Source organism: Vombatus ursinus, unplaced genomic scaffold (assembly GCF_900497805.2).
Source record: "Vombatus ursinus unplaced genomic scaffold, bare-nosed wombat genome assembly UNPS02000580.1, whole genome shotgun sequence".
In the NCBI taxonomy this organism is placed as follows: Eukaryota; Metazoa; Chordata; class Mammalia; order Diprotodontia; family Vombatidae; genus Vombatus; species Vombatus ursinus.
Genome location: NW_020940358.1, coordinates 13,569,446 through 13,591,750, shown reverse-complemented (window position 1 = coordinate 13,591,750; position 22,305 = coordinate 13,569,446). Strand labels below are relative to the sequence as shown.

Here is a 22,305-nt window from a genome sequence, read left to right as displayed (position 1 = left end):
TACCTAGTCAGCCTCGCTGCTAATCATAGAGCTACCTGAGGAAGGTCAGTAAAGGAGAGCTCAGTTTGGATGTGGAGAGGCTGGCATCCCATGGGAGTAGCCTTTCTCTTCAAGGAGCTGAGGCAGACATGGAATTGTACCAATAGCCCTTCTGCTGGATGCTGATAAAGCTTGAATCTGACCTGGCTCACTGAGGGAGGGAAGAGGAGAGGCCAGGTTTCCTTTACAGCCTGAGATTTGAATGGTGGGCCTCTTCTTATGTGTATCTTGTAGACAAGGGGTATGGTCACTGCGCAGAGTATGTCCCTTCTGAAACTCTTGGTGTTTCCCTTTTATGAGAGAGAAAAGTGACTCTTCCTTTGTTCATCAACACAATTTATTGAACAACTGGTTTCTCAGTTGTACTATAATGTAGTTTAAAAAAACTTCCTGCCCCTCATAGAGCTTACAGTCTAATTGAGCTAGCACCCACATGAGGAGTTAAATAACAGTAGGAAAGATTTCAAGACCACCTGATTAGCCGCCATGCCCAAGAGTGGGGACCTGCAAGTCTGTGTCCCAAGAGAGGAGTGATTGCTGCCAGTCACTCAGGCTGTGCGGTCTGTCAGACTGTCCCGGGCCATCCACTGGCACATGCAGCAATAGCCAGACTTTCCTCTAGTAACAAAAACCATTGAAAGACAAAATGCTCCTACATGTCACCTTCGCCTGCTGCCCATGTTAGTAACAGTTACAGCATCAGAGGAGCGCTTTCCTTGCTTCAGCTTTGGCCGAGGCTACCTGCCAGCAGGGCAGGGCCACAGGGCTAGGCAGACTGCTGGGTGATCAGCGATGAGGGATTTGTTCTTTGTGCACTGAGAGCTAGGCTTTAGCAAGGAATGCAGGTGAGTGTGGGGGAGGGTATCTGCATGTGGTCTTGCATGATTGCCAGGACCCAAATCATTGATCCACAGGCTGCTGGGGAGGGGGCTGGGCCTCTCGGGTCCACTTGATCATGGTCTCTGGGGAACGATACAGAAAGATGAGCTTGGAGAAGAGCTGCTCCTCCTGCTCAAGGTCACCCATTTCCCTGACCAGGAAAATGTCAGTGCAAAGCTTGAGGATGCGGTCCACGTTGGGGAGCTCCTCATACATGATGGATCGGGAGATGCCATTGAAGTGTTCCCGGATGAATTTAGCAATAACCATGACAACAGAGACGTACAGCCCAACAATACTGTGAGGGAGACAGGGAGAAAGCAAAAAAGGCCTTTACTATGTGATTGGGGACAATCTAGCTCTTGTTATAATTATTTTATTTCAACTCCGTCTGTTGACGGGGATCTCTGTCCATCTATAATTTATAGTTTTAAAGGACTTGTTCACAAGTTTCAGAAGCGGGATTTGAACCCAGGTCTCTCCTGACTCCAAGTCCAACACTATCATACAAACCTACTTCTTGAAATTGGGGGGGGGGGGTGGAGTGCTACGGAAAGATAATGAATTAGGCCCAAAATTGGATAGAAAAAGGAATGTATTGATTGCACTTGGGAAACTGCACAGTGCTTCCCATGGTCCCAAGCTGCCCTGGTGTAACCACCTAACTTAACAACAAAGTCCACAAATGTTCTGGGAAGCTGTATGTTGTGAATCTAGGAACACCACAATTTCTGAAGAATCAAAATGCAAGCAATCCAGTTAATTCTAAAGACAAACAAAAACACCCAACAAAACCCTTTATACTTGCCACTGAAGCTAAATAGAGTTAAATTTTGTGATCAATACTAATTTCTGTTTTTGTCACATCCTTCTAAAAAGCCCATCTCTCATTTTTGCTCATGAAATCCTGGGGAAGGTAGGGGTGGAACTCTTCTTATTTTGTGGGTAGATAGATATATTGAGGCCCCCGAGAAGTGTAATGATTTGCCCAAAGCAGGTGAGTAGAATAAGCAGGTCTGGAGTTCAGGGTTCTTTCCACTAGATGACAATGAACACTTGGATATCAACCTTCTGCTCATCTTCATTTATGTTTGTGTTCACTGCCTGGTGCTCCCTAGGCACTCAGTGTTTGTAGATACGTTTTGGGGGATACTTTTTTTTGCTGTTCAGACCTGTGATTTCTTTGGAGTAGGAAAATTCCTTCGTGAGTAATCTCTCAACGCAGGTCACGACCTTCTCTGCAACTCCCAGCCTTAGGAAGTTATGTAAGAGAGCACTAAAGTGACCTGCCCAGGGTCACTCAGCCAATATGTGTGAGAGGAAAGATTTGAACCAAGGTCTTCCCACCAATAAACATTTTTAGCATTACCCTTAGGGAATGTACATGTAATATAGAGTCTCTTCATAAAGCTCCATACACTTTTAAACTTTGATAATTTAAAGTTCTAAGGATCAGAGACTTGAGTTCTCTTGGTTTTTCCTTTGTGTGACTAGAAAAGTCAGTGCCTTTCTCTAGGCCTTTTCCCCCATCTATAAAATGGATGAAACTGGACTCGATCCCTTAGGGCTTTTCTAACCCTGACACTGGTTTTTGGTTTGTTCTAGCTTCAGAACTACTACCAGCCTTATAAGCACTGCTGAGCCCTTCTGTGGCATTCTAAGGACAACCTGGGCCCTTTCCAAACAGGCAAGCTCCCCCAGGAGATACTTGATTTCTTACCCATATCCTGCAAGGAAGCCCAGGCTCTGGGGGCTGACTTTGTCATTGTAGATAATAATCTCAAGGTCCCGACTACAGCCTCGGTTCTTTGCACAGCTGGGTCTCCACTCTTGGATAACCCACCACTCAGTGGTCCTGGAGCCTGAGGATGAGGCATTGGCCTCCAGCTGCTGCAGCCGGATGGTGATGTTTCGGTAGAAAGCCAGCTTGTCGATGTCCTGGGGTTTTTCAGAATGGACTGAAAGAAAAGAGGGACTCACCAAAGATTTACTCCAAGGCAGACTAACACCCTCTCCTCGCTGAGTAAAAGTCAATCCTTCAAGGACAAGGCCTTCATTCTCATCCAAGCCTGAAGAAAATCCTGAGACTATACCTATGTATCATGCACAGGTATTCCATGGTATTTCCTTCCAGTATTTTAGCCTTAGAGGCAGCCATGATGAAGGAGCTAGAGAGCTGGTCTTAGAGCTAGGAAAATCCAGGTTCAAATCTTACCTCTGACTCACTGGCTCTGTGACCCTGGGCAAGTCACTTAACTCCAATTGCCTCCCCCCCACCAAAAAAAAAAGTTCTAAGGTAGGAGTTGTAGTGTGACCTAATAAATAGAGAGATATCTGCAGAGTTGGGAAAATCTAGGTTTAGATCCTGTGCCATATAATAGCTATGTGACCTTGGGTAACTCACCCTCTTAGTGGCCTAGTCTATAAGACTCAGTACCTGAGACTAAAAATTGAAAAAAGGTACCACTTCGAATTAGAGAAATTTCCTCAACAGGAATTACCAACAGGAAAAAAAAAAAATCACAGGTCCAGTAAAAAACAAAACAGGGAGTAAACAGGTTTCCTTCTAGGTCTCTTTTTTAAAAAGTCAAAAGCTACTGATAACATTGAGGTGATGGACACGATATAGAATGAGAAGTGGTTTTGGACAGGGCGAGTGTAGGAATTTGTTTTGTTTAATTATGCAAATTATACAAAGATTTTTTTTTCCCTTTGGGGTGGGGGAGAAAGAGGGAGAGTAGAGAGAGAAATAGAGTTCCCAAGAAACAAAAAATGAGAAGAAGGGAGAAGGAATCACAGAAAAGAAAAGCTTTGGAACTTGTATATTGAATGTATAATACACTTAAAAAGAAAGGCAAGCTGTGCACAACAGGGATTCACTGTTTCTTGTGTAATCCTGTTCTACATTATATGTGGAAATACTCAATTGTTTGGTTCAAAAAAATTTGTAAGGGAAAAAAGAAACAAATCAAAAAGAGTTCAAGGCAGCATGCAGAGGTAGGACATTGTTTTGGTTTTGGTTTATAACTGTGATAAGGCCTCTCTGCTGCCTCCCAGAGCATTAGAATCAGCAATGTAAGCAAGGCCAACATCAAAGAATCATTGATTTAGATTTGGAAAGGATCTTAGAAGCCATCTAGTTCAGAACTCTCATTTTACAAAGGAATAAACAAAGGCCTATAGTAGTAAAGTGACTTACCTAAGAACACATGAAAAGTGAAAGAGCCAGGATTCACCCCAGGCCTTTAAATCCAAATCCCATGTTCTTTTTTCTACCCTTCATGAAAACCTCGCAGAATTAGCAGTCCAGTTCCCTGACCTCCCCATACCTCTCCCACCCATTCTATTCTCTGCCTTCAAGATTGCAGTCATTTTATGTGCCAAAGCAAATTATTCCTTCCACTTTAAGCAAAGTGTCTTCCTCAGCTGGGAGGAATCAAAAACGTAGCCAGGTTCAGTTAGGATCAGGGCTCAGTTGGTTCAAAAGCAGACTAAAAGGTCCATAGGAAAAGAGGTCCCCTTAGTGTAAGTAAGAACAATAAGTCTGGGGCCATATGTGAAGCTGACCATTGGACTGAATGTCTTACCAACTTCCAACCGGTGAGCAATCTTAGCTTCTGTTCCAGCTGTTGTCCTCAGAGCTTTGGGGATCAGACCAGGAAGAGTTCTTCAAGAGGGGAGAAAGAAAAAAAAATTAGCTCATTTTGTTCTACTTTGTTTCTACTTTTTTCTACTTTCTATCATGATCACAACATAAAACATGCTGGTAAGCTGATGGTGATGCTATTGGCTACTTAAAGAAATTAAATTATTTCTAAAGCCTTCTTAAATCTCAATCCCCAATCACCCTCCCCCACATACTTTTAAAAATCAATTTAAGAGTAACCAGGGATTCTTTAATTTAGAAGCCAAGAGTTTGGTGACTGGATTCATTCTTTTCCATGTAATGAGATGGAAGCTTCTGAAATTCAGTTGCCTGGATTTTGATGTGCTAGGAAGGCCAGAAGCCACCTGGATCAATCCTGAAATCTGACTGAGGTATCTGTCTTATTCAGGAAGCCCAGCTTCCAACAGAGTGGCTCTAGTTCTGAAGCTGTAAAACTGCAAGTAGGAAGGGGCTGGATTATGAAGAGCTTTAAATGCCCAACGGGCAAAATGGAAACATTGGAGTTTGTTGAGTAGGGGAGAATGAAATTGTCAGATCTTCTCTCTAGGAAATTCACTTTGGCAGCCAGGTAGAAGATAAATTGGAGTGGGGGGAGAGTTGGGGTCAGGAGACCAATTAGGAGGTGATTGCAACAGTCTAGATGTGAGGCAATGAGAGCCAGAAATAGGGTGGTGGTTGTGTGAGTGGAGAGAAGGAATGCATATGAGATATTGTGATAGAAATCAAAAGATTTGGTTATGGATTGTATATGTGGGATGAGTGAAAGTGAGGAGATGAGGATAACACCAAGATTATAGGCTAGGGTGACTGGGAGGATAGTCATGCTCACAACAATGATAGGAAAGTTTGGAAGAGGGGAGGATATAGAGGAAAGATAATGAATTCTATTTTGTTTTAAGTTTGGGATGCCTATGTGACATCCAGTTTGAGATGTTCAAAAGGCAGGTGGTAATGTTAGATAACTCAGGAGAGAGAGAGAGTGGGGTTAGATATATAGATCTGGAAATCATCTGATAAGTGAATCCATGAGGCCGATGAGACCTCCAAGTATAGAGTGAAGAGAGGAACAAGGCAGTCTTAGGAAAGAGCAACAGGTCACAGTGGGTGTGACACTGATGAACAACCAGCCAAGGAGATTAAAAAGGAATATTTGAACAGATGGAGGAACCAGGAGAGAGAAGTGTCATGAAACTCTAGAGAAGAGAGAGGAGATGATCAATGGAGTCAAAGGCTGCATAGAGGTCAAGAAGGATAAAGACTGAGAAAGGGCCATTAGATTTGGCAATAAAGAAATCATTAGTAACGTTAGAAAGGGCAGCTTCAGTTGAATAGGTTTGAAGCTAGATTTCAGAGGGTTTAGAAGAGAGAGTAGAGAAAGTAGAAGTACCTAGTATAGATGACTTTCTCAAAGAGTTTAATTGAGAAGGGGAGGAGAGATAGGATGATAACTAACAGAAATGGTCAGATCAAATGAAGGGTTTTGTTGTTGTTTTTAAAGGATGGGGAAGATATGAGCATGTTTGTAGGCAGCAGGGAAAAGCCAATATATAGAGACCAAAGATAAGAGAGTGAGTGGGGTCATTCTGCTGGAGTAGTTAAAAGGAGATAGGATCAAAGGTTCATATAGAACAGTTGGCCTTGGCAAGGAAAAGGGCCACTTCTCGATCCAAGACTGGATTGAAGGAGGAGATTGTGGAAGAGGATGTCTGAGTGATGAGAGATGTAGGCAGGGTGGGAGGTGGGGGGGGAGGAGAAGGAGAGAGGTTCTTGGGGAATGACTTCCATTTTTCTTTTTCAGGGAAATATGGGGCAAGGTCCTCAGCAAAAAAGGTGGGAGGAGGGACTGCTGTAGGAGGCTTGAGAAGAGATGAGAAGGTTTGGAACTGCTGTGGCGGAGAGTGAGATAGCAAATTAATTAGGGATGAGTAGAATGATTGTCTTGCTTAGTGAGGACTCAGTTGAGATTAGATAACATAAATGTGTAGTTGGCCCCATTCAGCATGGTTTCATGATTGCCTCCATTCCAGGATGGGAATAGGTGCAAAATAGGTGGATAGGGGGAGTAATTCTGGGGTGGGATTTGGCAAGGTGTGATTGGCAATAGAACAAGATGATAAGAGATTTGAGAGGAGGTGATGTTAGAGAATTGGGTTGGTTAACCTAGGAGTTGAGATAAGGGAGCAAGGGGAGTGTAGCCAATGTAAGGGTAATGACCTTGGAAAGAATTGAGGAGTGGAGGGAATAAAGGTCTCAGTGAGTACAAAGAACAAAGTTAGGGGTCACAGGGTATAGGCAAAGATAGAATGATAAAAGATTGTGATCATATAAAGGAATTCTGGGGTAAGTGAATGTGGAAGAGAACACAACATGGGTGATGGCAAGATCAAGGGAATGACCATTTCTTTGTGTAGCTGAGGTAAAGTCAAGGAGTAGGTCATGAGAACTGAGCAGACTGAGGAACTAGGAAGTGAGGGCATTTGGAAGATGAGAGCAGTATAGAGAGAGGAAAGACTGAGCCAGGTACTGAACTCATTAAGGAAGGAAGGGAAATGTCCTAGGAATCAAGAGATAGCAACCACTAGGTTATGAAATGGATGACAAACTTGGATAACATGAAGAGGAGAGTCTAGAAATAGCAAGTGGGGGAAAAGAGTACCCTGACTCTCCCACTGTGACCTGAAGTATGAGAAAAAGTCCAGCCAGTACTGGAATTAGGGTGAGGGTATTAGAAGGGAGCTAGTTTTCAGTGAGTTTCAGAAAATGGAAGGAGAAAGGAAGAGGTTTAAGATGAAGAAAGTTTGTTAATTGCATAGCAGGTATACCAGTGGGCATAGTGGAAGATGCAGGCAGATCCTGAGTGGGACACTGTGGGGCAGGGTTGAGTCTGTAACAGCAGCCTGTGGGGGTGGAGGAACCTCAACACCTAGGGGTTAAGCATCAGGCATGGGGCAAGTATAAAAGGATGGAATATGCTAATCCTTGAGGAATAAGTCTAAGCAGAGTATCAAAGGTTAGAGAGAAGGATATTAAGAGAGGTTCATAATCAAATCATTTAAGGTCTTCCCTCAAGGTCCAGCCTTGTAGCAGGTGGTAAGTAATTAAGATTTCATTTCCCTTCAGTTGCCTGGTTGTAGCAGCTGGGGCCGGGAGGCTGGAAGCAAAATTTGAGTCAGAGCTTGGGAGGGGGGTGCAGGAAGCAGCCCTTTCCACCCTCTGGACTTTAGCTGGGGCTAGCTCAGCATTCCTCACTGAACTTCATCCTCCCCTTTCAGGAATGTCTCTTCTTGTTCTTGGAGACCTTCTCACAGGTAAGATTCCTGGAAACTATTAGGGGAGGGTGAGGAGGGGAGTTCTTGAGTAGTGGGGATGATTTTGCCACAAACCATCCTCATGCTCACATGGGACCCCTGTGAGACATTTGCATTTTCCCTGTAACAACCCTGTAAGGTTAGTGGTGCTAGTATTATGATTATTTTATGAGGGAATTGCTGCTATGCTTTGGAAATGAAAGGGGAGAAATGGAAGAACAGAAGAATATTGTTTTAAATGGTGGTAGAATAGAACTATGCCAGAGGTTGGAGTCTTCAGAAGGTAGAGGAAGAGACCCTAGGATCAGGAAGGCCCATGCCTTCTAGTCCCAAGGATGTCCTAGAAAAAAGAGAAGTAGGCGCATCTACTAGAATCACCAAGTCTCACAGTTGTAAAGGCCCACAGAGGCCAGCTTGATCAAACCATACCTAAATGAATGCCCTCTGCAACATTCCTAACAAGCAATCATCCAGCCTTTTTCATTTTGATGCTTCTAGTCATTGGGAACCCACAATTCACTTTGGGACAGTTCTAATTACTAATGTGGCCCAAACCCTCATCTTTGCTGCTTTTCCCCATTGCTCCTAATCTTAAATCCTAGCAGTAGTAGCCGCCCCACTGGGGACTGGCCAGTTCCAGTTAAGCAATGCAGCTCCTCCCTTCCCTTCCCTTTCCTCTTCCCTCCCTCTCTCCCTTCTTCCCTCCTCCCCTCCCCTTCCTCCCTCCCTCCCTTCCTTCCTTCCTTCCTTCTTTCCATCCACATAGGGAATCATACTCTTACCTGAAGGTGCTCTGCCTAAAGGAATACAGATTTTGATCACTGCAACCTAACAACATATCTTAGAGTTTACGGGATAAATTTCTTTTTGAAGGACCACGCCTTAAACCCAAATCCCTCTGGCTCTCATGGATTGGCCAACAGTGGTCCCAGCCCAAGCTCATTTGGTCATTGTTTGGATTTAGATGGCTCTGAGTGAGTGTAAATAGCAGTTGTTTCTGTTTTGGCCAGAAATCCTGAGGGCCTTCCCCTCCCAGATTGATTTTATTATTATTATTTTTTTTTTTTTTTAGCTAGGTAAAAGAGGCCATTTTTTTTTTTTGCCTCATTTTTACCTAGCCTTAATCACTGAATGGGCATTGCCTCAAACAAACTGAGACCTGGGAAAGACTGAGCTCAAAAAGGCCAAGGCCTCTCATTTCCTCAATTCCATCTCCAGTCATTCTGATCTATATCTTGCCACTGGACCCAGATGGTTCTGGAGGAGAAAGTGAGGCTGGTGACTTTGCACAGCCTGCCTCACTTAAATCCAATTCAACTGCAAGTCATGACGTCTCCTTCCTGATGTCATGGTCCTCTTTGAGAATGAAGGACAAACAGCAAGCAACAAATCCTAAATGGAAATCTGACTTTGACCTTACTTTGTATCAGAAGACATGGAATTAGTATCATTAAGGGGAAAGATGATAGAGATTCAAAAAATAACTTTTGCTTTCTGTAGCACCCATATTTATTCTGTTATGCTCAGTAGAAAGCAGGCCACAGCTTAAAGGAGCTACAAAAAGAGTCTGGAAATACCTACATGGGTTCATTCCTGATGTGGGTAAGCATTTGGACAATTTGATCTCTCATTTCCTTATCTTTGTAACACACGGTGTACTTGCCGGATGCTTCAGCATTCTTGACTATAGAGACATTCCTGAAAGGGGAGGATGAAGTTCAGTGAGGAATGCTGAGCTAGCCCCAGCTAAAGTCCAGAGGGTGGAAAGGGCTGCTTCCTGCACCCCCCTCCCAAGCTCTGACTCAAATTTTGCTTCCAGCCTCCCGGCCCCAGCTGCTACAACCAGGCAACTGAAGGGAAATGAAATCTTAATTACTTCTAGCCTCAAAACATGAGCTGCTCTAGCCCAGGCACGTCCTTGGGGACACCCCACCCAAGCTGCCCCAGCAGCCAGAGGAGCCAGAGGAGATGGGGAGTGGCCACAGAGAAACGACTATGCTGGAGGAAAATTGTTTTCTTCTCTATTCTGTATTTCTCTTCTCTCAGTCCCTCTAGGATCATAGATAGGATTAGAGTTGGAAGGGGCTTTATGGATCATTTTGTTTGAACATACCACTCCCCCTTACTTTACACAGGGAGAAACTGAGGTTGGGGGTGGAAGGGATGGGGTGGGAAAGGACTTGCCGAAGTCTCATAAACAATAAGTAACAGGGCTGGGAATTGAACCGAGGTCCTTTGACATTATCCCTAAAATTCTATGCAGGACAGAGATAACTGCTTCTGAACGAATTAAATAGGCATACTGATTAAAACATAGGCATGCTGCTTACCAGTAACTTTTAGAAATTAGGCAGTGGGGGGAAAACCCACTGGATTTATAATCAAGAGACCTGGATTCAAATCCCAGCTCTGCCACAATTGTGTGACCTTGGGCAAGTCATTTCTCCTCTATGGTCTTCAGTTTCCAATGTGTAAAGTGAGAAGATTGGACTAGATGACCTCTATGAGGTTCCTTTCAACCCTAAAATCTCATGGTCCTAACTGACTGCCCTCTGCAGCTGTTCAGCCATGAGTGGACAAACAGACAAGGCCAAGATGCTAGGTGAAAAGAGCAGAGCACTGCACCAGAGAGGAGTGCTCTGCAGGCACCAGAGGGTGGTAATTACTCCACAACAATCTGGCGCTGAATAAGGCTTCTCTCAAGGACAAAATAGAAAAACTACACAGTTTTCCCTCAACTGATCTTCCCTTAAAAATACATTTTTTGGGAGGTTCAGGAAGATGAACTTCAAACCCCCTTTCTATGATTTCCAAAAATTTAGGGAAGGAGGGAGAGAATTTGGAACTTAAAATTAAAAAAAAATATTTAAAATTGTTTTTATATGTAATTGGAAAAAATAAAATATAAAAACTTTCAAAAATTTGGAGGTTTTTAAAATTTTGTTTTGTTATTTTTTTTTTTTTACAGAGTAAGTAAATGTTCTCTGTGTGAAGAAACTTTAAGGGATGAAAGCCCTTAAAACACCAGGAAGTTAGTCCTGTCTCCTGCCTGTCAGCCTGGGCATCCACAAGACAAAGAAAGCTTAGGGTTCCTTCTGTGGCTGGGGGATAACGCAATCATTTTTCTCCATTCAGTCTTCACAACTGGGGTGAGAAATAAAACAGAGGCTGTCTAGGTGCCATGGGAGTCCCCTGGCCTCCCACCAGCAGAGTGCATCCTCCAAGCAGTGGGGATGAATTTGGACCAAGCCGTTCATAGCAGGAACTTGTGAGACATATGAACTTTCCTTAGAACAGTTCTGTGAGCTTAGTCATGCAAGGATCATTATTACCGTTTTTGCAGATGAGGAAACAGAGAAGTGATGTGACTTGCCCAGGGTCAAAAGGCTCTCTCTCAGAACTGGAGGGCTTATAATCAGTAACTCCCAACTCTATGGATAGGTATATGTTAACTTTCTCCTTTTGTTTCTTCATCAGAGATGCAAACCAGTGGGTGCAGACATGGGGAAGTTCATGCTATGTGTGACCAGGAGCAGGACAGCATATGCCAAGGGTGGGAAACCTTCAATCAAAAGGCCACACTTGAGAACCTACAAGGCCTTAAGGCCAAAGGTTCCCCACCCCTGGCATACACACAAACAAGAATGCTTTTCCCTTCCCAACCAGTAATGGGGCCATGTTAACTCTTGACTACACAGTTTCAAAGGAACAATACAAGTTCTCCGACAGAACAGAGTGTTTAAATCGTGAAAGTTGTGATGTATGGGACATGTGTGGGACCCATTTTAGGAGGCAGCATGGTAAAGAGAGGAAAGGGCACTGGTCATGGAGTCAGAAGACCATGCTTTGAGTCCTGCCACTTCGGGCTAGTTGACTTGCCTCTCTGGGCCTCAGTCTCCACCATACAATAAGAGCATGGTACTAGGTGATCCCTGAGTGCCCTTCTAACTCTAACTTTCTGTGGTTCAGAAACTTAGGAACTGCTAATTGGATTTGAATCTTACCTTACACACTAACTGAGTGATTATAGGCAAGTCATTTCACCTTGTTGAGCCTCAGTTTCTTCATCTATAAGATGGGATACTAATGGTGCTTAACTTCATTGAGTTGTGAGAATCAAATTGTATAATTAAATAAGGCACCTTATAAATCTTAAGTTATCTATACGTAAATGTGAATTATTATAATAATAATTATTATGATGCACACTCCTGAACTACAAATCTAATCAGAAAAAGAGAGAAATAGCCTGGTATAGTAGATAGAATAAATGCTGGACTTGCAAACCAGAAGTTGTTGCTGTTGCTCAGTCATGTCCGACTCTTCGTGACCCCATTTGGGGTTCTCTTGGCAGAGATACTGGGGTGGTTTGCCATTTCCTTCTCCAGCTCATTTTGCCGATGAGGAAACTGAGGCAAACAGGGTTAAGTGAATTGCCCAGGGTCACACAGCTAGTAAGTGTCTGAGGCCAGATTCCAATTCGAATCTTCCTCACTTCAGGCCCAGAACTCTGTCCACTGCACCACCTAGCTACCCCACAAACCAGAAGACCTGGGTTCAAATCCCTTCTTTGACATGAGCTAAGTGACCTTGGATAAGTAATTTAGCCTCTCTGGGTCTCAGTTTCATTATCTATAAAATGAGGAGTTAGACCCAGTGATGTCTAAGGGTGTCTTCTACCTCAAAATTTTTGATCCAATGAACCCTCTTTCCCCTTTATATGTGACGATTGCCAGGATGTGTAAAGTCATCCACACTACCGAGGGAGTGGCTCAAAGCATACATCCAGCTGTGTGTGTGGTACTAATTGTGTATGGGTGTGTGTGTGTGTGTGTGTGTGTGTGTGTGAAGTGTAATTATTCAGAGGGTGTAATGGAAAAAGCACTGGACTTGGAGAGGAGGTCTAACTTCTCATTTTAGTGTTCTCCTTATTGCCAGCGTGGCCTTGAGCAAGTCACCTTCCCTGGTCTTAGGTCTCCTCATCTGTAAAATTAAGGGGTGAGACTGGGTGATCTTTATGGTCCCACCCAACTTTAAAACCCTCTGATCTTATTGGCTCCCTAGACAGACATGTTGTTTGTATAGAGGCCAAGTTGTAAGGACAGAGTGAAGAAAAATGATCGTGTGCCTCTTCCTGGCAAGCATCCAACCCAACCCAGGCACCTCTCTGGTGGTTTAACTGCAGGCTTGCCCTTCCTCAGGAGTCCCCGACGCTTCCTGCCTCTATCCACCTCTGGGAGAAAAGTGGCCTGAATGCTTCCTGACAAGGACTTCTAGGTCAATGAGCAACTAAGGAATGAATCAAAGCTACATTTATTAAGTACATTCCTCTGTGCAGTACCCTATAAGAGACTGAAATCCCCACTGAAGATCCTGAAATGTCTGCCTTCAGATGCTCAGACATGCAGAAAGTGTCCTGGATGAAACAGATCCCTAGTTACCTCTGAATGGTCCACATCAAGGTGACATAGACAGCCGTGGCAGTGGAGAGCTCGGTGATCATGGCTGCCCGGTTGGCAGGGCTGATGTTCCAGAGGAGGCTGGCATGACTTTTGATCTTCGCCACAGTGATATCCTCTGCATGATAGTTCGATATGAACTGCATGGCAGCCTGGGAGGCAGGGAGGGGAGGAAAGGAAAAGGGGAGTGGGGAATGTGAACTATTTAATCCTAGGACATGAGCCCTAGACCACAAAGACCATCCAACAGGGGTTTGTGAATTTTTTTTCTCGTATTTTGATAACTCGTATTTTGTAATCTTATCTATTTTACCTTATGCATTTAAAGATATTATTCTAAGAAAGGCTCCAAAGGCCTCACCAGACTTACAAAGGGGCCTATAATGCAAAAACAAAACTGGTCAAGAACCCCTGCTCTAAATCAAGCCTCTCATTATACAGAGGCAGATATGTGGCATGGTGGATAGATTGTCGGACTTAGAGTCAGCAAGACCTGAGTTTTAAACCTGCCTCAGACATTTAACTAGCTGTGTGACCCTGGGTAAGTCACTTAACCTCTCTCAGGTTTAAATTTCTTCATCTGTAAAATTTGAGATAATAATAGCTCCTCCCTAACAAGGCTTGTTATAAGGATTAAATGAGGTAATGAGGGAACATATGCAAATTACCTGGTAAACCTTCAAGGCATATATAAATGTTAGTGATGATGATGATGATGATATAACTGAGGCCCAAAGAACAGAAGAAATTTTGCCCAAGGTCACCTAGCAAGTTAATGGCAAGGATGATAATAGAACCCAAATCCCCTGGCTTCTAGCCTAGGGATCTTTCCATCGTGCCACATGAAGAATGAAAGAAAAAAAAACCAAAATGCAAAAGTGTTCTCTTCTAATCTGAAAATGCAAGGTCTCCTTAGCCATCTTTAAGGACCTTCCAAGAGAATATACCAAATCCTGATTTACCTTCTCGGTGCTTAGCTATGCAGGTACCCTCCCTCCACTAAGTGAGCTAAGAGAAGGGAGAAAAGAACAATGGAAGGAGAACAGAATCTTCATGAGCAGGTGATTTCTTGGTGCTTTGAGAGACACTTACCGGATGGAAAGCATACTGAGCTGTCAGGTTGTCAAATGCTTTCTGAGAGAACGGGATAAGATTTTGCTGCTGAGAACTCATGGTAAAAAGGGTCTAGGGAAAAGGGGAAAAGAAAATGACACTGAAATACATCCATTGGGCAATGGTCATTCATTAAGTGTACATGGTATCCCAAAAGTTTCAGTGCACTTTTAAGTTGTAATAGCTATTAAATAGCTTTAATATTGGTATTTCATATTAAGGTTTAATAGTTCTGAAAAGCTTTAGCACCAATGAACATATTTGTAGTAGCTGTTAAAGCTTAAAACCACACCAGAACTTTGGGGACACTGTGTACACTAAGCATCTACTTCTTGTGTATCTATCTAGCTTTGGGCTACTCACACTGTGGAGACAGAAGGAACCTGCTAGTGCCTCGGGGGGAGTCAAGAGTCACCGAGGAGGCAAGACACACACACACACACACACACACACACACACACACAAATGTTCACAGAAAAAGATGTAACAATACTAACACTTCTATCATGTCTTAAAGTTTACAGTGTGCTTTCTTCACAACAAGGTAGGTAATATCAACATGACCATCCTCATTTTTGAATTAGCAAACTGAAGACTGGAGCAGTTAGGTGATTTATCCAGAGTTCCTGGAGCTATGACATGCTGGAATGTGGCCTAGAAGCCAGCTCTTCTGACTCCAATACTCACTGGACTTCCACTACACCCTGCTGTCTTTTTCTATGCCTTTGGACACAAATAGGTGCTAAATTGTGTGGTTCAAACCATAGGTGGTGAGAGAAGAGGGTTATCAGTGTGTGCTGGAGGAGTCAGAGATGAATATGGGCCCAGAAGAATGGTAGTATTAGGAGAGGCCGTAAGGATGGTGAAGGAATTCTAGGCATAGAAGATGGATGGCATAAGCAAACACTGGACCTACTGTATGCAGGAGCACAGTGAGAAGACACACTTGGTGGGAATAGAGGGTTTGATTTACGGAAGAATGAATGAGAGGGTTAGGAAAGATTGGCTGGAGACAAATAATGGAGACCCATGAAAGTTAATCTAAATCCCACTCTCCCACTGCCACCATTTTCCTTGCTCCTCTTCCCATTTCCTTACCTCATAACCACTGATGGAAATTTTGATGGAGACATCCAGGGGCTGGTTGGTCACTCCCCCCACTGACTTCAGCAGAGACATGAAAACCAGTGGGAACCACATGAGGAAAACCAGGGCCAAAGTAATAACACCTCCCTGTCCATATTTCACAATCTTCTTCTGCTGCTGCCCTGGTAGATGGGGGTATTTCTATAGAGAAGAATAAGGGTGGCCGAGGGGGAACAGAGAGAAAGGAAGAACACGGTTACACCAACTAGGGAGATGAAGGCCTGCTCTCCTCGGGCTGGACAAAAGCAGATTGGAAATGGAAGGAATAGCTAATGGTAGTTTAAAATGGTGGGGGGAGGAAGGGTGAGCAATGAAGGAAGGTTGATCCAGGGACTCCTAACCCTGAGCTCCATGAGGCCAGGAAGGATAATCATGCCCAGGGCTGAGACCTAGTTAGATCCAAGCTGAGAGCAATGGCTATTGGTTGAGTGTGGAAGGATTTAGGCTGAGCTATCAATTCTGTAAACAATGTTAAGCAGAGGTCTCAGTGACAGGGATGGGAGGGGCTCAATGCCAGGATTGAGGAATAGAGGACGAGGGGAAGGGAAGGGTGTCATTTCAGGATCACAGAACTCATAACTGGAAGGAATCTTGGAAATCATCAAATCTAACCCACTTCATTTTACAAATAAAGAAACTGAGGCAAGAAGGAAGATGTGCTTTACTCAACATCTCAAAGAAGGTATGTTTCAAACAAGTAATCTGATGCCCAATCCATTACTCTTACCACTCTCCTACACTACTTCTCCACCCCTCCTTGATGGACAGCAGCTGATGGGAATGGGTGGAATTTACAGAATGACAGTAATCAGTAATCAGACTATTCCACATCAAGCTCTGCTATAAACCAGAAAAGCAGCCAACCAGTATTACATAAGGCAATTGCTATGAAGCAGCTAAGTGGTGCAGTGGAAGAAGCATTGGCCCTTGAGTCAGGAGGACCTGAACTCAAATCTAGACTCAGATGCTTACTGGCTGTGTGACCCTGGACAAGTCACTTAACCCTGTTTGCCTCAGTTTCCTCATCTGTAAAATGAGAAGGAAAGAGAAGGAAATGGCAAACTACTCCAGTAGCTTTGCCAAGAGAATTCCAAATGGGGTCACAAAGAGTCAGACATGACTAATCAACCAAAAAAAAAAAGTTAGCAGCTTGGTGGCTCAGTGGATAAAGCATTGGGCCTGGATTCAGGAAGACCTGGGTTCAAATTCAGCCTCAGACGCTTACTAGCTGTGTGACCCTGGGCAGGTCACTTAACCTCTGTTTGTCTTAATCCACTGGAAAAGGAAATGGCAAACCACTTTGCCAAGAAAACCCCTATGGGCTCAGAAAGAGTCAAACAACAACATGATCACATACCTTTTCAGATTCCTTCCAGCATTTCATGATGAAAACACTGGCATATAGGTCCTCCAGGCAGATCCAACTAGACAGGCTGAGGGCAGTGTCAGTCCATATCCAGTCCATAACCGCTCTCAACTCCAAAAGGAAAGGCACAATTCGAAAACTGTGAGAGGAGACAAAATCCAGGGTATCTGCTCCATTATCTGCCATCTCACCCCTCAAGGTCCCAAGGACTGAACTCTCATCCAGGGCTTGAAGGGAGGAGGGTTGTCACTCCTAAAGCAGATATCAGTCCCCATTGTAGGTGTTTCTAAACCATCCTATCATGTTTACATTGTTATTCTTCCTATATTCTTCTGAAGCCATTCCCTATGTATGGAGGAACCTCAACAGGGAAAGTGTATTTGCAGGCGAACCAGCCAGATGTGGAGTTGGAAGAATATGTGGAGGGCGAGATCAGGTGGCACACCCCAAGGGAATGTTTGTGAAATGCAGAATGCAAAGGGAGGAGGGGGCAACAAGGAGAATGCCTATGGCATACAATTATTTTTAAAAATCATTTCACAGAATCTCAGAGTTGGCAAGGACCTCAGAGGTCACTTTGTCCAACCTCTACTGGAACAGACATCCCTTCTACCAATTATGGGGAGTTCACTACCTCCCAAAGCAGCTATTCCACTTTTGGACAGCTCCAGGTGCTAGGAAGCTTTCCCTTTATATCCAGCCAAATTCTGTTCTTCCACAGCATCTCCCCACCGCTCTTATTTCTTTCCTCCGGGATCAAGAAAAGCACATGTAACTGTTACATATCATAACAGTCCATCAGATATTGAAAATAAAACTGTCGTATTCCTTACTCCACCCCCAAAGTCCTCTACTCCGGACAAGACAGCCCCAGTTCCTTCAGCTGAAACTCGTGTGTGTGACAAGTCTTATCAATTGTCTCGGTTGCCTCCTCTGACTACTCTCTGCATGTCAAAGTCCTTAAAAATATGGCATCCAGAACTGAACCTAAAATCCTAGATGCTATTGGACTAGGATAAAGGATAGCAGGGTTATCACCTCCAACATTCCCAACTTCTATTCAGAATGTTTTTGGTCCTGCAGCCAAAACTCACATTTGCATTTTGGGCTTTCACATCATAATGTTGACATATTGAGTTTGCACTTCATAGAAACCCCCCCCCCCCCCCACCAAGGCTTCTTCATATCTGAACCGCTGCCTGGCTTGCTACCACTCCCTTGGAAGGATCTGCCCTAGAGTCCCCTCTCATGAATAAGTTGTGAGTCATAAAAGACAACAGATGTTGCTCAATTGAACACTCGGACACCAGAATTTTCAGAATACTCCTTATATCCTTTTAGAAAAATCAAGAGATGGTTGAAGATTCAGTTCTGGCATAGATATCCCTGAGATTTTCCTGTAAATGACCACGACAACACAAGGTTTTGTGAAAGGTGTGAAGTCTTCTTATTTACCCTTGAAATAGGAAGAGGTTAAGAAAATTGAAGTTTTTGGTCAGAAAGTTGCCCAGGATACGACTTGGGTAGCCACATTTGATTTGATAAGCTGACAAGCCAAAGTAAATACATTTGACCAGGTACCAAATCTGAGCCACATAGTTTGCACTGAACCTCCTGCAAGTAAACAGAAAAATCTGTTATTGGTAAACCCCAGAAGCCTCAGTTTTCCATCTGTGTCATGGAGAGAATAACCCCTGCCCTGTTGTTGTAACCTGGAAAAACTATTTTTTTTTTTCTGGCTTAGTCTTTCTCATCCAATAAACTCTCTATGCCCAAACCATCCCCCCTCTTTAGCCCTGCCCCCTTTCTGGGAAACCTAGCCAATTGACGCTTCCCTACCTGGGGGGGGTGGGAAAACATCTCAGAGCCTCACTAATCTTGGAGCTGCCCTGTGAAGTTTAGCATGAAGGTGAACCGAGGAGGCCAAGACCATTTGTGGATTCCTCCTTCTGCCATGGTCTGAAGACCATAAGGCCAAGGCTCTTTAACATCATCTCTGGTTGCATTCCCTCCCTGCCCTGTCCCAGCCCAGCTTTACAAAGATTGCCCTAATACCTTTTCCCAGTCATCCTAACTCTCTTCTCTGTGCTTCCTTGGATGGCTAGGTCATGGGGCCTTCCCTTCCGGACATTCCTTTAAGTGAGCCAAATAAAGGAGCCTACTGCTTTTGGCATCAAGTCCTTTTTGGTCCCAGCAACAGACCCTAATGCCTAGAGAAGGCAACAGCATAGGAATTTTAGATTTGGAAGAGACCTTAGAGATCATCCGTTTTACAGAGGATGAAATGGAAAGAGAGTCACATAAGTTGAAATGACTTATCCAAAGCTATACACATAGTGAATGGGAGTGCTGGGCCTTGAACACACAGGTCTCTGAATTTGATCAAAATGTAGTATTTTTTCTATTAGATAGATAGATATGTAAACCAAAGCATGAACAATATTATGATAATAGTTGTTCTTTGTGTAGTGGAGAGAGGGATGTGGAAATCCTTATACTAAACTATATTGTTTGAATGGGATTTTGGTCAGAGTTTTGGTCAGAACACCTGCAGTCCTCTTCTACTTTTAATTCTTTCTTTAAATTATCATAATAGGCTTTTAATCTATGATAGTATAGCATTATAGCCTCTTAATTCTTCTTTTCTCATTTCTGACAAAGGCTTCTCAGTGTAGGGAAGGCAGTGTAGTAGGTAGTAACATCATAGTTTCCCCAGGCAAGCACTTTCTATACTAAGTTTATTATTCCCCTGACTTACTTAACTGGATCACTAAAGGCCATCTAATTGGTCTTTTACCAACTTCCTAACAGAAACTGGAGAAAAATATATTCCACTCCAACCATAGTCACTGCCAGTGGCTTCCCTAGGAGAGGCATGGTGGAGCTCAAAGGATGGCCAGCCTCCAGCCATCTTTACCACAAGGCATTAGCACCAATCCTGTCCCTAATCACCAGTATTAGATACTGAAAGTCTTCAAGTATCCATTCAAGGCAGTTTCCCAACCATGCTTAGAGTACTCTCCTTCTTCACCTCGACCTCCTGACTTTCTTGACTCAGTTCAAAAGTTCTTGACTCACTTTTGCAAAAGGTCTGTCCCCATCCCCCCATGGCTAGTGCCTTCCCTCTGATATTACCTCCCATTTACTCCATACATATCTTGCATGTAATTTTATACGATAACGCTCCAATTAGAATATGAGCTCCTTGAGGGCAGGGACTTTTTTTCTCTTTTCTTTGTATCACCAGAGTTCAGCAAGGTACTTGGCATATAGTAAACCCTTAATAAATGCTCATTGGCCAAACGAATGGGATTTGAAGCTAAAACATTAAGACATCTCCCCTGTCCTGTTGCTGTTTAGGAGAGATCTGCTAGCCTCATGACATTGACCTTATGATAAGTTCCTTTGAGCAAGTCAAGAAGGTTGTGCCTCTCTCATTTCAGTGAAAAGTTTGTACGACTCAATGAACATTCCTTCTCCTTGTTCCCACTGTGTACCCGGCAGAGTGCCTTGCACATAGTGCATAATAATACTCATTAGATTAAATTGAGTTGAACTGTCTGTACTACTCATACTTAACCACATGGGAGCATTGAGTACTTTGGGTTTTTCACATCCTTGGAAATGAAATGAAAGGTTTTCCCCTACATTGATTTGTTTTTGTCCCCCATCAGAAATACCTCTTGGTTACTTCAGGAAGAATGAAGAACAGCCAGAAGTGAACTCCGATGACAAGGACAACCTGAAATATGCACTTGCCAATCACGGTTTTTCTCAGGTAGATGGCCCGGTCCACAATCATGCTGCCAAATTGTATGAGGATCATTGCCAAAAAAGCTTCTGGTACCTGATCCTCAGAAAACGTCTCAGAAAAGTCAGCAGCTGAGTATTTCTAACAAGATGAGAAATGCTGGTTAGGAAAACACAATCTTCAGGGTATATGGAATGGCTGGCAGAAACAACCCACCCAAACAAGTCGGTTTTCCTTAGATACCATCATGATCAGGTAACAATCTTGCTCAGAAAGTTTTAAAGGCTCTCTAGTTCCTATATAATAAACACCAAACTCATTAGCCTCCTATCCAAGACAACAGGATGGAATGAATTTTAGAGTAAGAAGGGCCTGAGAGGTCATTCAATTCAAACACCTCATTTTACAGAACAGGAAACTGAGGTCCAAAGGTTACATGACTTAGCAAAGATCACCCAGGTTGCAAATGTCAGAGCTGGGTTTTGAAACCGAGTTTCATGTTTTAAATCCAATGGTCCTTCTATTACTCCATACTCCCAAATCCTTCCACAATCATTCTTCAACCTTTCTCTTAAGATCTATGTCCACTACTACCTAACATAAGCCTTTGCTCCTACCAAATTGGTTTCCTCACAGTCCACTGGCTGTACCTTACACTTTTCACTGCCATGACTGTGTCCGTTCCATTCCCTCAACCTATAATGTCCTTTTACTCTCTCTCCCTATTGAAATTTTCTCCGTCCTCCAAGGCCCAGCTCAAGCACTACCATATACATTAAATCCTCTCAGCCTGAGGCCCACTCCACTCTCTCTGTCTCTGCCTCTCTTAACTCCCACAGTACTTCTGGTACAATAGAATGTAAACTCCTTGAGGGCAGGGATTATCACTTTTTTTTTTTAACTGTGCATCCCCAGTACCCAGAAGTGCCTTGCACATAGTGCTTAACAATAGTCACTAGATTAAATTTGAATTGTCTTCCTTCCTTCCTTCCTCACTTCTTCCCTTCCCTTTTCTCCTTCCTTCTCTCCTTTTTCCTCTTGTTTATGTCTTACACACATTTCAGTTGTCCTGATCGATATCTGGCCACTGGATGGCTCTGGAGGAGAAAGGGAGGCTGGTGACTTTGCATGGCCCTCCCTCACTCACATCAAATTCAAAATCAAGTCATATCATAGTCCTCTTCAAGAAAAAAGGACAGACCTCACACAATCACAATTCACTTAACCACAAACTATACTGCCTTGGCTCTTTGCTTTCTTCCTTCCTTCCTATCTTCCTTCCTTTCTTCCTTCCTCTCTTCCTTCCTTTCTTCCTTCCTCCCTCACTTCTTCCCTTCCCTTCCTTTTCCTCTTGTTTATGTCTTCCACACATTCCTCAAGGGCAGAGACTACACTCCTTTCTCATCCTGGCATTCCCACTACTTAGCAAAACTTTTCACTTATTCCAGGCAAGATGAAGAACAGTAAGGAGTTAATGACAAAGTGTCTCGATCACAGTAAGTGATTAATAAATATTTGTTGAATTGAATTCTCTCCAACTAAATTCTGTAACTTTTAACATCACAGACTGTCTTCCT

At 43.4% G+C, this 22,305-nt stretch overlaps 1 protein-coding gene across 1 annotated transcript in view; it reads right to left on the bottom strand.

Moving 5' to 3' along the window:
• Positions 1–251: 251 nt before the first annotated feature.
• LOC114034761 (piezo-type mechanosensitive ion channel component 2-like) overlaps positions 252–22,305 on the bottom strand; it is a 161,539-nt gene continuing 139,485 nt past the window's right edge. The window contains exons 39-47 of the mRNA XM_027850563.1: positions 20,658–20,869; positions 18,433–18,591; positions 16,969–17,116; positions 15,564–15,752; positions 14,445–14,537; positions 13,335–13,504; positions 4,506–4,585; positions 2,639–2,876; positions 252–1,216 (exon numbers count right to left, since the gene is read on the bottom strand). Coding sequence (XP_027706364.1) covers positions 940–1,216; positions 2,639–2,876; positions 4,506–4,585; positions 13,335–13,504; positions 14,445–14,537; positions 15,564–15,752; positions 16,969–17,116; positions 18,433–18,591; positions 20,658–20,869 — 1,566 coding nt within the window. The 3' untranslated portion in view covers positions 252–939. The remainder of the gene's footprint in view (positions 1,217–2,638; positions 2,877–4,505; positions 4,586–13,334; positions 13,505–14,444; positions 14,538–15,563; positions 15,753–16,968; positions 17,117–18,432; positions 18,592–20,657; positions 20,870–22,305) is intronic.